Genomic DNA, 15,148 nt, shown 5'->3' with positions numbered 1-15,148 from the left:
ATTAAACATTTTTAAAATTAATTTATTTATTTTTGTAACAGCAAATTTTTTATAATTATGACTATTATAATAATTCCCATATTGTGGCTTTACTCTCGTAACATTGCCGCTTTGAAAATTACAACTTTAATCGTCATTTTGTGTTTTTATGTTATGACTTTATTATATGACTAAATAATGTGTTATATCGAATAATCTTTGTTACATTTTTCCTCATAATATTATGTTATTGTAAAAATACATTAGATTTTTGTCATGCAGCTGTTTATTTATTTTCCTTTCTTCTTTATTCCCATGTTTTCCCTTTATTGTTCTCAGATTAGAATTATTACCGCAACCTAATTTTCATACATTTTTTGTTAGATTTTGCTTGAACAAAAAAATTTAAAAAGTACTGCTGATCTTTCCACTTTTTTTTTTTTTTCATTTTCTTGTTATATTTTATGTTTAGAAAGTTCTTCTGACCAATTAAAAAACAACACTGGGCCTCAAAAGGCTCCTGGGTTAGACTTTGGACACCCCTGGCTTTGGATAGTGTACGTTACTGTATGTAAACCAAAAAAAAAAACAAGATTAGGGATGCAACGCTACACCCAGTGACGTGTCATGTCATTTCTTTTATGAACGAATACCCTGTTTATCATTGGCAAGGTGGTTCAAGAAAGAAAAGAAAATGTTTGGTTATTTTTCCCATTTTCCCAGTCGACTCTTGGCTCTTCCCGTTCACCACCTTTACCTTGGAACTGATTTACTAAGGTCAACGTTTCGATTGTACAAAGGTCCATCCCTTTTTTTTCAAAAAGATGGAAAATATACTTCAGAATATGTGTTTTTTTTTTTTTTATCTAATCTACAACAGGAAAAAGATCCGCGCGTGCAAAAAGAACCTTGTCTTTGTTTTTTTTTTTTTAAAGCGATTGTAGGAAAGAGGTTTGAAAAACTAATGGCTATTGTGCTAACTATTAAGCAAACACTCAAAGCCTACGTAGGTGTGATTCCGGTGGCGGAATCAGGAAGAAATCTTAAAGTTTCTAGAATAAAAAAAAAAAAAAAAGCAGTACTTTGCCTCAGTTTTTTTCAGTCTGTAAACATTATTACCTACTTGCCGTATCTTCTCCACTTTACTCCGAAGCCACTTTACGGAAGCAGTTCCGTGTAACCATCTCATGTTTCATTTCCGACGTGGGCCTAACAAGCAGTAGACTCTTTGACCAGGAAGTCATCTCCCGTGGAGAAGTCGCCCTACGTTTGGCCCGAAGCAACCCGGTGTGCCCATCTGGTCCGCCTGTTCAACCACGTGGGACACAAAAAGACTGGGAATATATGCATGAAGACGATGGATTCTAATGACTTGCCAACCTCCGCCATGTTTTTTTTTTTTCATTCATTCTGATCGCAACTCAACAAGATGTTCTTCTGGAACCGCGCCTCCTACGAAAAAAAACCGAGGGAGCCAATAACTAATCTCCCGAGTGCGGGCAAGACACAAAATGACAAAGTACTATCTAAAGCAGCCTAAAGTGACGAGTCCCATAGCGGAGATGTGACATCATCCGCGGTGACGGTCTCAAACCAAAGAAACGGCGAAGGTTCTTTTTCGACGACGATGTCAAGAGAAGAAAAGTGTGGCTATGGCATCCCTTCGTGGATAACAAATGAGAATAAATACAAACCCAGAGAGAGCTGAAAACATGACTAAACGTCCGACTCCAGACTCGGGATTTTTTTATACACTCGTCTATTGCTGAATTGGGCGGAGTTTACGTTTACGCCGGTGCCGCCGCCGCCGCCGCCGCGCGAGGCTGGGTACGCACAAGTCTTATTGGCAGAGTAAGGCATTACATGCTCCTTATTGTACATGTCGTTCGCTAAGCGCCCGTCCCGTGAGCAGTACGATGTGGTGGATTTCACCGAGGAGCCTCGGAGATTGTTCGCATCGTTGCGCGTTTTGATGGGTGCCGCTCCGAGGATCGCCGCCGGCGAAGCCGCCGCTAGCTGTTTGTAAATATCCGAGGAGCTCCGCCCGTGGACCAGTCTGCTGCTGGTGTCGTCTCTGAGCGAGTGGCTCAGGAAAGGGTTTTCCGAGCCATGGGCCGGGTACAGGGACTTGCTCCTCTTGCTTTCTTCCAAGTTGTGGTTAAACATCATGGATTTGGACGTGGTGCCGAAGAGTTTTCCGGAGTACGGACGCATGTTGAAGAGGTTTGCGTAATGCGAGTCGGACGCAGAGTCCAGAAAGCGGTCTTTCTCCTTGAGGCTGACGCTGCGTGCCGGCCGACCCAGGTCCAAGTCCTTGGGTTTTTCTAGTAATATGTTGTCAAAGGAGTGCTGACGGTTCAGCCTCAAGCGGTTCCTCTTCTGGACGTGCGGACCGTCTGTTTGAGGCCAGTACAGACCGAACATGTCGTCTGGTTGCTGCGGCTGCTGGTGGAGCATTGTGGGGCTCACCAACGGATCCGCGAGGAGCTGGTCCTCGCTAATGTCGTACAGGTTTGCCGTGTGGAGACACGCTTCACATCGATTATAAGGTGAGCGGGTCGTCGCCGATGCCGATGCAGATCCCGTCGGGGTGTAAGCCCCGGTCGGAGGGTAGCTAGCGGGTACTTTTGACAAGCAGGAACGGCAGTGCGTTTGTTTGTAGCGGTCGATGGACTCGTGCGGGGACAGGTTTTTCTCTTTTAGGTTGTAGTGTTTCGCATAAGTCGGGTCCGGTAGAAGATCCGAATCCGTGTGATGAAGCGGCGACGAGTTCAGATGAATAATTGGCTGCTCACATTTTCGGTAGTTATCGCTGTGGTCCGAGTAGATTTCCGGGTATTCCAAATCATCGGCCGCGAGACCGCGACTCTCGCGGTAGTGGATGGGATCCGAGTGCAAGCTCATTTCTCGATCCGAGTCGATGGTGTAGATTTTCTCTCCGGTTCCTCGACCGAGTTGGTTGGTTCCGCCGCTGACCTGTTTGGTTTTTAAGTAGGACAGCTCAACCTCGCTACAGTCTCTCGGGTATTTTGAAGTCACGGGTCTTTTTTTTAAGTTGTCCTTTCCTTTCAGGTGCTTGTTGTTTTCCGGGTCCTTGTACGAAGCCGCTCTGCTGGAACAGTCGGAGATATCCGAGTGCGCCGTATCTTCGGGGAGGTAGCGTTGTGTCTTCATTGACATTCGTGGGTCCGGCATTAGCATGTCAGGCATGGGCGAGGGTCCGGGTGGCGCGGAACGAAGCGTGTCTATCGACTTCTTCCACAGGGTTCTCGTCGGTTTAGCGTTTGTCTGCACCGCATCTGCGCTAACCGCGACCTCAACCGAATTAGGGTTGGCATCGTTCAAAGTCAGAGGATGCTGGCCCCCCTGGAAGATGTAGTTATTCAGATGGTCCTTATGGCGGTTAGCTAGATAGGACTGCAAGTCGCCCGTGTCGCCGTACATCATATCTTTGGGAGCGTAGCTTCGGTTGTCGGCGTAAATGAAGTTGCCCTTCTCCGCCATCATGTCCATGATCATGGGCCCGGCTGAGTGCATGAATTCACGTTTGGGCGAATTCATGTGGGAGCCACCCAGGTTGGACATGTTTGTCATGTGCTTGGCCGACTTGATGAGCTTCAGCATCTTGTCTTGCGGACTGAAATCCAGATCTGTCTTTTTCTTCATGTCAATGTGGACTCCGTGGATGCAACTCCAGATACCCTGCATGGCGACACGTTGATGAATAAGTAGCAGGCATGGTAGAGTACAGAGCGAAAAAGGAAAAAAAAAAAAGAGATCAACAGATAACATGAAATGAAACAAGCATGAATCGAACATAAAAAGGATTCAAACAAAAATGAGGAGAGATGAGAAGAAACATTATTACTTATCTTCTGGGTGCCAAACATGTGCGGGTGCAAATCATTCAACTGGCAGTGACTCGGCAAGTCAGAGAGTATTAAACCGATGCAGACTTCGGATCTTCACAAAGGACTTTCATCTTTCCGTCTAACTACTTTGCTCGTCTTTCATGGGAAATCATGCTTAAACAGCCGGGAAAACACAACCTTGCATCGTGAGATAATGATCTGTTATGAACATAATGACCATTTCCATAGACCGAATATGATCCAGTCCATTAGGACTTTGGTGAAAGGATTTATAAAAAAAATCCCATCTGTCGAGAAAAGATGTTTTGTGCCAATTATTCCATTTGATTTTTACTAACACGCTAATTTTCAATCATAATAGTAATATTTTTTTCACAGTTAATTGCTTCCAGACACAAATTTAATTCAACATTAATAATCAGAACATAGAAAACCTGTGCTCGCCTTTTCTATATTCATGTTTCAACATTAGAGCCCTCTAGACATGAAATAACACCCCTATAGTCCCTTTAACCTCTTATTATTCTTTGTGTACATTACATTGTGGAGGCTTGGGAATCAATGCAAGGACATAAAGAGCCACTGCTAGCATAGCAAGCTAATTGGCTAGCCTCTCCGATTTATTTATTCCATAATTGGAATAAATTTTCAATCGGGCAAGAAGGACAACAAAATAGGAAAATTACCACTTCCACACAGAATGAGAGGAGAACTTTTTTTCATTTTTTTAAATTTTTAAATTATTAATTAAAAAATATTTTAAATTTAAATTGGTTATTAAAATCGATTTTTTAATTAATTTTTAAATTAATTAATAAAAATTATAATAATTAAAATTAATTTAAATTTATTTTTGTTATTAATAATTTAATAATAAAAAATGGCAAAAAAGTTCTCCTCTCATTCTGTTTGGAAGTGGTAATTTTCCTACTTCTTTGTCCTTCTTGCCAGATTAAAACACTTTCAAGTATTTGTAATTATTGTTAATTATTTTTATTAATTATTATTATAAGTGAAGAAGTGATATCCGCACCATGTCTGTATTTGTTAGAACTATGCACAAACATACGCAGTCACTCGTCACTTTAAGGTTCGAATTTCACTCACACTAAAAAAAAAATTAATCAGGCTGTTTTATGAGTGAAATACACAAGCACCAGACTTGATCATATTATTTATGTCTATATGGCTTATTGAGAGTACTCGTATAATGTTTACTGAATTGGGTGAGAGTGTAAAGGTGACCATAGGGGTGTTAGTTTAAGTCCGGAGAGCTCTAACAATGTTAAAAAAACATATTTGGAAGGTAGTAAGCAGGTTTTCTATGCTCTAAGACAAATATACTCCATTTTTAAATAAGGAACTTTACTTCCCGAAAATTCACTTATCACAGTCGGGATCTGGAATCAATTCCCTGTGATGTATGATATTTCTATGCAGATACATGTTGTTCTACACATGCTAATCACCTGATTCAAATGTCTGTGGGTGTCTCGGCATGTGAGTCTGACCTTCATCGTCTCCCTCTTATATGAACTAACATTCCAGCATTTCCCCAGCAGTCGTCTGTTCAGGTTGTATTGATTTGTTTTCCTGGCATGCAAGTTTGATGAAACGTAACCCCCTCATTATTCTCAAGGAACTTGTCTTATCTTGTCTATTTTTCCAATAACCATAATAAGTCGCAGACAGGCAGAACTGGAGTTCAGACACTGCAGTGCTTTTATGGATGCACGTCCACGTCCTCTGCTCGCAGGCGCAACGAAAGGGGAGCGCTGACCTTTTTGCTAAACGAGAGCGAACACAAGGATTCAGCATCTATCAGTATGACTTACTCAGTCACTGAAAGCTTGTTAATTGTTGATTTTTTGTGTTTGCTGTTTGACCATTTGGTTGTTGTTCCTTGTATTGCCCGACCAAAATCCTCTTTTATTTTATTTTTTTTTTTTTTTTATTATTTATTCACATTTTTATTTATTTATATTTCTATTTATTTATTTATATTTTATTTATTTATATTTTTATTTTTTTTTCTTTTTATTTATTTATATTTTTATTTTTTTACCTTTTTTATATAGGAGCCCTTTTTTGACCCAAAAATGATTGTAATTATTGTAAGACGACATCCTCTGCAGCAGCAGGAGTTCTTTCTCTCTCGCTGGCGGTGCTATCGACTAGCTCAGGGGTGGGCAAACTACAGTCCGAGGGCCACATGCGGCCCAAAAAGCGTTTGAATCCGGCCCGCCAGTAGCTTTCCAAGTATTTCAACTTTTAACATCCAAAATGGCAACATGACTTGCTATCAACTAGCTCATGGGTGATCAAACTACGACCCGGGGGCCAAATGCGGCCCACCAAGCGTTTGAATCCGGCCCGCCAGTTGCTTTCCAAGTATTTCAACTTTTAACATACAAACTGGCAACATGACTTGGTAGCAACTAGCTCAGGGGTGAGCAAACTACGGCCCGGGGGCCAAATGCGGCCCGGGGGCCAAATGCGGCCCACCAAGCGTTTGAATCCGGCCTACCAGTTGCTTTCTAAGTATTTCACCTTTTATCATACAAACTGGCAACATGACGTGCTATCAATGTGCTCAGGGGTGGGCAAACTACAGCCCGGGGGCCAAATGCGGCCCACCAAGCGTTTGAATCCGGCCTACCAGTTGCTTTCTAAGTATTTCACCTTTTATCATACAAACTGGCAACATGACGTGCTATCAATTTGCTCAGGGGTGGGCAAACTACAGCCCGGGGGCCAAATGCGGCCCACCAAGCGTTTGAATCCGGCCCGCCAGTTGTTTACTAAATATTTCAACTTTTAACATACAAACTGGCAACATGACTTGCAAGTCGGATTCTTGTTTAGTAAAAAAAATAACACAAAACTGTATAATTAAATTACATATTTGTCGCCCCCTGCAGAGCAGAGGAAGTACTGCACCAATGAATGAGTGAATGGGAATGCCAGACTTATAACAGTACCGCTACGTGGATAGAAGTCCCAACCCGCCCTTACCCGACTGATGGTGAAGAGAAGACCGGGCCGGCCCGAGCAGACCCCGGTGAAGCAGTATCTGAGCCTCCAGTAGAAGAGATGCTCAGAGACAAAGGTGATGAGGGAGAGTCCCATGGCGGTGGCCAGCATGTAGAAGACCCCCGCCATGTTGTCCACGTCTAGCTGGCTGGACATCACTTCGTTTTTCTCGTTGTGGCAAATACCCGTCAACCACTGAGCCTCTAATTCCTCCATTTCACCTGAGAAGGGAAGCAGAATGTCAACTCTCGACCAGTGGAATGGAATACCAGTACAAACTATTTGGTAATGGTAATGGTTTTATTTCATTTGAACATGCATCAGATTACAATTGAATGCATCCCATAATAAGTTCACAGTTCCACATGTCCAAGAGGAGTAGGAAGAAGCAAAGCTTATTAAATCCTACCCCTCCATCTGGTACTTTTACAATCAGTAACTGTTACATTTGTTCACTTCCTGCTTTCCCAATATCATTTTGATTTATTTTAATTTTATTTTATTTTTTAAACGTAATTTTATTAATTTTTATTTTTTGTCATGTACCGAAGTACGAGGTGATATGAGCATCCAATGACATAATGAGTACCATAGTAAGTGTCAATATAGTGATATATATACATCATGTTTTAAAAAAAAAAACACCCGAAGGAATGCAAACAGGTTAAAAGTATTCTGAAAAAAAAAACCGCTGCATTTACCGTACATCTATTGCGATCTGATATACACCAGCAGCTTTCATTTTTAATTCCTTTTAACTGCACATGTGCGGGTTTAAACGTTGACATATGTAGGTCAGAGTAGCGATGCGCTAAATGTACATTGTTGTCATACAACTGGCTTACATGGAAAACAACAACAGCGTCAAGCTTCCCGCTGAGACTCTTTTTTTAATGTTTGGATTACAGAGTGCAGACCTTTGCCGAGTTGGGGGGGGGGGCACCATTGCTGTCTGCATACCGACATAAAGGACTCCTCAGAAAAAGCAGTTTGAAACTATTTAATCCAAATTATTAGTATCAAATTGAACAAGTATGACCCTTTATGGATTATTTTGAGGCATTTTTTTATGCTTTTGGATTAAATGTCCCGGGGGGGGGGTGACTAAAGGTATGCCTTTATTATCCATTATCATCCATTAGTGGTTAATCTATACAATGTGTGTCAGGCATTTTTAAGGCTCACACATTGATTGCGTCATGAGTGAACAATGGCAATTAAAGAGAGAAGCAGGACTGTTCTGGGCAAATTGTCGGAAAACGTGAAGCTTGTCGGATTTTATTTTCAAAAATAGACATTTTTATAGCCGTCGTTGGCAGGCCCTTGGAAGTGAACCCCCTGTCAAAGTGGGGGTTTACTGTATAATATAAATGATAATTACGTACTTCATATTTTCTGGCTAAACAATGATTGCATCCTGCACTTTATGCGCTACCTTGTAATACTTTCAGCCATTCATCAAAGCTACAAAGTAAAGAGAAGCGAAGTAAATGCCTATAAATCACATCAACTGCCTCTGCTCCTTTTGAGAAGCAAGCCAAGCGGCTCGGCATCCCAGGCAAGCATTAAATAAATGTCCTAGCCCTTTTATCATAATGCAATCATAAAAGCACTTTCTTTGATTAAATGATTCCCTGTTGTTGTCTTTTTTTTTTTTCCCCCTCCCCAAAATCCTCGAGTCTTCAAACTTGCATCAAACATTTTTCAAAGTGGTGTCCCACTCGTTTTATGTCTTGCATTTTATTGTTCATCTTATCAGAGAGGAATGAATTGTTTTGTAACAAAGTAAGACAAAGAAATCATAAGTCTTAATGATAATTCATAATGCAAACAGAGAACATACTAATTTCCTTATTTCTAAAAACTTGCTGATATAGTTCATCTTCAAACAGCTAAAATAATGCATGAGGCTAAAAATAACCAATTACCTAAAAATGTCATCCAATACTTCTATACAAGAGAGGAGAAATATGATCTCAGGGAAGAACTACATTTGAAACACTTATATTCTAGGACTACGTTAAAAAGCCATAGCATTTCAGTATGTGGAATCAAACTATGGGATGGATTGAGTAAGGAAATCAAACAATGCACAACGATGAGCCAATTCAAGAAACAATACAAGCAGTTGATGTTTGCTAAATACAAGGATGAAGAGTCTTGAACCAGTCATGATGTGCTATATATATCACTATATTGATAGTTACTATGGTACACATTATGTCATTGGATGGTCATATCACCTTGTACTTCGGTACGAGGTGCATTATTAAAAAAAATAAAAATACCCTAAACTGTATTATAGAAAGCAGTGACACACAAAAATAAAATCAAAATTATATTAGGAAAGCAGGAAGTGAACAAATGTAACAGTTACTGATTGTAAAAGTACCAGATGGAGGGGTAAGATTTAATTAGCTTTGCTTCTTCCTACTCCTTTTTGGACATGTGGAACTGGGAACTGATTATGGGATGGCACTCAATTGTAATCTGATGCATGTTCAAATGAAATTAAACCATTACCATTACTATTAAATTTAATTTTCCATATATTTTCCATGACTGGAAAATTTAAAATTAATTTTCCCGGATTTCCATGACGCGTGTGAACCCTGCGAGATGAAACACTATTTTGATTCACACCCGTGAAGTACAGCTCGGGTAAGGTTTGCGTGCTTATGTACACAACAATGTGCTTTATGTATGAATGTGAATGAAACACTGAAGCCATGAATCTGACTATTCTTTGCTTTGTCGGAGAAAAATGTTGACAATGCGGGTTAAAGGCCAAGGCAATAAAGGAAAGGCATTCTGCTAATGCAACATACACGCAGATTTGCAGTGTAGGAATGAATCTATTGCCTACTTTGCTCTCTTTAAAGAAGCCTTTTGTGTCCAGAATAACATCAAACAACTATTTATACTTCACTGTTTGGCTTTTGTGTCGTCAGCAGACTAGGCATCGCTGTGTGTGTGTGTGTGTAAGAATTACAATGCCGGCAAAGGAACAGCGCAATCCGCTTCCTTAAGACCGTAATGCCTGTGTGCGGTTCTCACCATCTCCAATGATGGCTAGGATGGCCAGGTCCACCTGTCGCTTCCAGTAGGAGCCTTTTTGCAGAGCGATGCCGTAGCCGGTGGTGGCAAAGATGTACCTGAATGAAGCAAGGTCCACATAAACAGACACACACTCGCAAGTACGCCGGAATGGAACGCCTCAGCCTTGAAACAATGGTTTCCAACAGCGGGGAATGGACATGCGTTGGAAACTCAAGGTCCAATACTGCTTTGCTCCAGGGCTCCCCCTACAGTTGGGAAGCCGAACTTACATTTATGAGACACGGTGATGAAAATGAATATATGTGTGTGTGCTAAAACTTAAGCTCGATAGGTCAGATTATTATACAAGGTGTGTCAGAAAAGTTTAAAGACTGTTGATTGATTGTTCCAAAGCCAACCGTGATAAGTGAATTTCCCTCAAATAGTGCTCGCTTTCTCATAAATGGAATATTTTCGTAGTTTCAGCATAGAAAACCTGTTTAAAACCTCTTAAATATGGGTTTTAACATGATGAGAGCTCCCCAGACATAAAATAACACCCCTATAGTCACCTTTACACTCCTATTACTCAATATGGTAGACATAATAAGACATAAATAACACTCGTGTGTGTCGCTGTAAATACGTTCAGGGGAGTCACTTCCTGTCTGGCCCCCACCAGACAGGAAGTGACTCCCCTAGTACCTGAACTTATCTTTGAATTAAAGTTTAGTTTCAGCTTTAACAAAAGCCTGTGTTTGAGATTATTGTGCATGTGCCTAAATACAGGTTTTGACATGATGAGAGCTCTCCAGACATGAAATAACACCCCTATAGTCACCTTTACACTCCTATTACTCAATATGGTAGACATAATAAGACATAAATAACACTTGTGCTCGTGTGTGTCGCTGTAAATACGTTCAGGTGCTAAGGGAGTCACTTCCTGTCCGGTGGGGGCCAGACAGGAAGTGACAAAAGTTGAGTTTTAGCTTTAACAGTAGCCTGTGTTTGAGATTATTGTGCCTGTGCCTAAATACACAAGCACCAGACCAACAGGCCGTTATTGCAGGCTTGAATGAGCTCACAACCGGCACAATAATCTCAAACACAGGCTACTGTTAAAGCTAAAACTCAACTTTTGTCACTTCCTGTCCGGCCCCCACCAGCCCCAAACGTATTTACAGCGACACACACAAGCACAAGTGTTATTTATGGCTATTTATTGGCTAATAGTAGTGTAACGGTGATTCATTCATTTTCTACCGCTTATCGTCATGCTGGAGCCTATCCCAGCTGTCTTCTTCGGGCGGGAGGCGGGGTACACCCTGGACTGGTGGCCAGCCAATCACAGGGCACATATAGACAAACAACCATTCACACTCACATTCATACCTATGGACAATTTGGAGTCGCTAATTAACCTAGCATGTTTTTGCAATGTGGGAGGAAACCGGACTACCCGGAGAAAACCCGTGCATGCACAGGGAGAACATGCAAACTCCACACAGAGATGACCGAGGGTGGGGAAAGACAAAATAAGAAGCCAAAAAGTTACCACTTCCACACAAAATATGAGGAGAACTCATTCATTCATTCATTTTCGACCGCTTATCCTCACGAGGGCCGCGGGGGGTTGCTGGAGCCTATCCCAGCTGTCTTCTTCGGGCGGGAGGCAGGGTACACCCTGGACTGGTGGCCAGCCAATCACAGGGCACATATAGACAAACAACCATTCACACTCACATTCATACCTATGGACAATTTGGAGTCGCTAATTAACCTAGCATGTTTTTGGAATGTGGGAGGAAAATCGGAGTACCCGGAGAAAACCCACACATGCACAGGGAGAACATGCATACTCCACACAGAGATGGCCGAGGGTGGAATTGAACTCGGGTTTCCCAGCTGTGAGGCCGGCACGTTAACGTTTATGACCTTCTAAATAAGCTTTTTAACATTAGAGCCCTCTAGACGTGAAATAGCATCCCTATAGTCACCTTTACACTCCTATGACCAAATATAGTGACATTACCGACACCTACTGGTCAGTGTAGAATACTACATATCATCGCATGTCTTTGAATGCATCTTATGTTTGTATTTTATGTCATTTAGCCAACACTTAAAGCACGTTTAGCAACGTCAATCCCGCGGATGACTTCCCAAAAGTCCCGGAGAAAACCCACACATGCACGGGGAGAACATGCAAACTCCACACAGAGATGGCCGAGGCTGGGATTGAACTCGGGTCTCCTAGCTGTGAGGTCTTCACGCTAACCACTCGTGCACCGTGCAGCCTTCTCCAATAAGGACACTTATTTAGAGGTTGCTCCAACTATGGAAATATTTCATTCATAAAAAAAAACAAAGACTAAATTCCCTTATGGCGGTCGGATCTGGAACCAATTCGTCATTATAAAAATGGAGTACTGTATGTGGTGTTTAGACGGGTGTGGTCTCGTCAGGATTCCCCAACCAAAACCACAACAAGAAAGGCAAAAAGGGGAGCTTGTTGGTCCACTATTGAATGTCCAAAACGAATGACGGCAACGCTTAAATAAACGAATAAAGTTGGCGATGCGTGTCTGTGATGTGTAAACGTAGGACTGAGGAGAAACAGTTACCCGCTGCCAATGGTCACCAGCTTACATCCCTCATCCCTGCCGGCCATGTAGTTCAACACCGCCGCATCATAGATGAAGGCATCCAGTTTACTGCAAAAAAAGAGCATCAGACAAAACAGGGTGGGGGGAAGTGGAGGGGGTGGGGATAAAAGACGGTATTTGGGGTGAGTCAAATCGTTTAAAGCGTGAGAATGACAAGTCTGCCGACCAGGCAGGCGGGAGAGCAGAAGACACATCGATGCCCCCCGGAATGTGTTGTGTTTATGTGGGGCTCGATTCCGTGTTAAATCATCTCCGATAGGACTTCAATCCCAGCGTTAGCCAACACACGGAGGACGCAACGGGGGAGGGGCGGCGGTTCAATACTCACACTTCACTGATAATAGGGGCCTCGGAGGCACTCGGGACAACAAAGTTTAGACAAACACAAACATTTACGCCATCTTTTTTCTCTCTCTTTGCCTTTGACCTACTGCTCACACACACACACACACACACATTCCAGATTTGACATTTTCGGTGTAACTGATACTGTCATGAACAAAGACACACACACACACAGAGCTCTGCTAGTGGTGACCGCCTGGCATTTACTGATTGTCAGATCTAGCCCTTTAACAAAAGCCTCACAGGCCATCGTTTAACTCGGTCATTTGCTTAAGCATCCAGAATCGAGTCGGCGAGTAGAAACCCGAGCGCTACGAAGCGGGTAAAGCTGAGAGCGGTGGAATTGGATGTCATATTTATGGCAGGGACGTGCGGCATGATTCATAGCGGAAGGACAGCAGTGACAAGCACCTTCCGGGTCATGCAGAACGTCGCCCCTTCAGGATGAAGCGAGCACTGCAAGCGACTTTTCTCTGTATGATGTCACAACTATATGACAGAAAGAAATGATCCAACTCGGTTTGTAGGCGGGGGTCCATGTGTGAAGCCGTGAAGAGACGCCGGAATCCATGTCTTTCCACTTTCTGTGCGTACGAGTGCCAGTGAATGCCACCTCGTACGGGCAGTTCTTCCCTACCAATGCAGGTAATGTGGACTCGCCTATAAAAAAAAACTCCCTAGACAAACAACCATTCACACTCACATTCATACCTATGGACAATTTGGAGTCGCTAATTAACCTAGCATGTTTTTGGAATGTGTGAGGAAACCGGAGTACCCGGAAAAAACCCATGCACAAGGAAAACATGCATACTTCACACAGAGATGGCCGAGGGTGGAATTGAACTCGGGTTGAATTGAACTGTGAGGCCTGCACATTAACGTTTATGACCTTCCAAATAAGCTTTTTAACATTAGAGCCCTCTAGACATGAAATAGCATCCCTATAGTCACCTTTACACTCCTATGACCAAATATAGTGACATTACCGACACCTACTGGTCAGTGTAGAATACTACATATCATCGCATGTCTTTGAATGCATCTTATGTTTGTATTTTATTTCATTTAGCCAACACTTAAAGCACGTTTAGCAACGTCAATCCCGCGGACGACTTCCCAAAAGTGCTGGAGCCTATCCCAACTATTTTGGTATTCGATTAATCTTTTTTTTTTTAATTTATGTGGTTCATTGGCGACTCTGATCCACACCAAACTAGGAACTGTTTGTGTTTGGTTCATATTGATTTGGTCCATTTAGCAAAAGGGTGTCCAAACTGCGGCCCAGTGGCCATTTATGTCCTGGCAATTGAAAAATCAGCCGTAATTTAACAAGATTAAAGTAAATATTAATAGAAATGTTATAATTTTACAAGTATAATGTAATATTATGAGGAATATTTTCATAGCATTTTGGTGTATTTACTTCATTCATTCATTTTCTACTTTTCCTCATGAGGGTCACGGGGGTGCTGGAGCCTATCCCAGCTGTCTTCGGGCGAGAGGCGCGGGGTACACCCTGGACTGGTGGCCAGTCAATCACAGGGCACACATAGACAAACAACCATTCACACTCACATTCATACCTATGGACAATTTGGAGTCGCTAATTAACCTAGCATGTTTTTGGAATGCGGGAGGAAACCGGAGTACCCGGAGAAAACCCACGCATACACGGGGAGAACATGCAAACTCCACAGAGATGGCCGAGAGTGGAATTGAACTCTGGTCTCCTAGCTGCGCGCTAACCACACGACCGCCGTGCAGCCCCCCGTGTGGTTGTGAATTCCCCCAAAAAGTGCAGTTTTCCTTCAAGAAAATATTAAAACTGATTTGAATCATACAGGAAGGACATTTATAACACGGTTCAGTGGACAAATATTGATTTCATAACTGCACGCCACTGATTTATGGAATATCTGATTGAGAGGAATGAGGTAGGGGATGAAGAAGAGGGGGCTAAAGATAGAGCCCTGGGGAACTCCAAATGAAAACGGGGGCGGCTAGCATGTGATTGCTTTGATTTGAAGAAAAATAAGTACATCTGAGATGTGAAAATTAATAAAAAAAAAATGGAAAGTATGGGTAGTGACATGAAATGAAGTAGTGACATGAAAATGAAGAATTTACAAAAACTACAGATCGGTTTTCTATGTTCCATATTGTTAAAAAATAACAGATAATGTTGCTGATATAACCGCTTATATATGT

General features: G+C 42.1%; 1 protein-coding gene across 1 annotated transcript in view; it reads right to left on the bottom strand.

Moving 5' to 3' along the window:
- Positions 1-1,407: 1,407 nt before the first annotated feature.
- grin2aa (glutamate receptor, ionotropic, N-methyl D-aspartate 2A, a) overlaps positions 1,408-15,148 on the bottom strand; it is a 164,689-nt gene continuing 150,948 nt past the window's right edge. Inside the window, exons 12-15 of the mRNA XM_078797181.1 lie at positions 12,551-12,640; positions 9,942-10,039; positions 6,867-7,105; positions 1,408-3,681 (exon numbers count right to left, since the gene is read on the bottom strand). Of these exons, the coding sequence (XP_078653307.1) occupies positions 1,696-3,681; positions 6,867-7,105; positions 9,942-10,039; positions 12,551-12,640 (2,413 nt within the window). The 3' untranslated portion in view covers positions 1,408-1,695. The remainder of the gene's footprint in view (positions 3,682-6,866; positions 7,106-9,941; positions 10,040-12,550; positions 12,641-15,148) is intronic.

Source organism: Doryrhamphus excisus, linkage group LG16 (assembly GCF_037039965.1).
Source record: "Doryrhamphus excisus strain RoL-2023G ecotype Guam linkage group LG16, RoL_Dexc_Guam_v1.1, whole genome shotgun sequence".
NCBI lineage: Eukaryota > Metazoa > Chordata > Actinopteri > Syngnathiformes > Syngnathidae > Doryrhamphus > Doryrhamphus excisus.
Note: the sequence above shows the minus strand (reverse complement) of the source record. Positions and strands in the feature narration are given on the sequence as shown.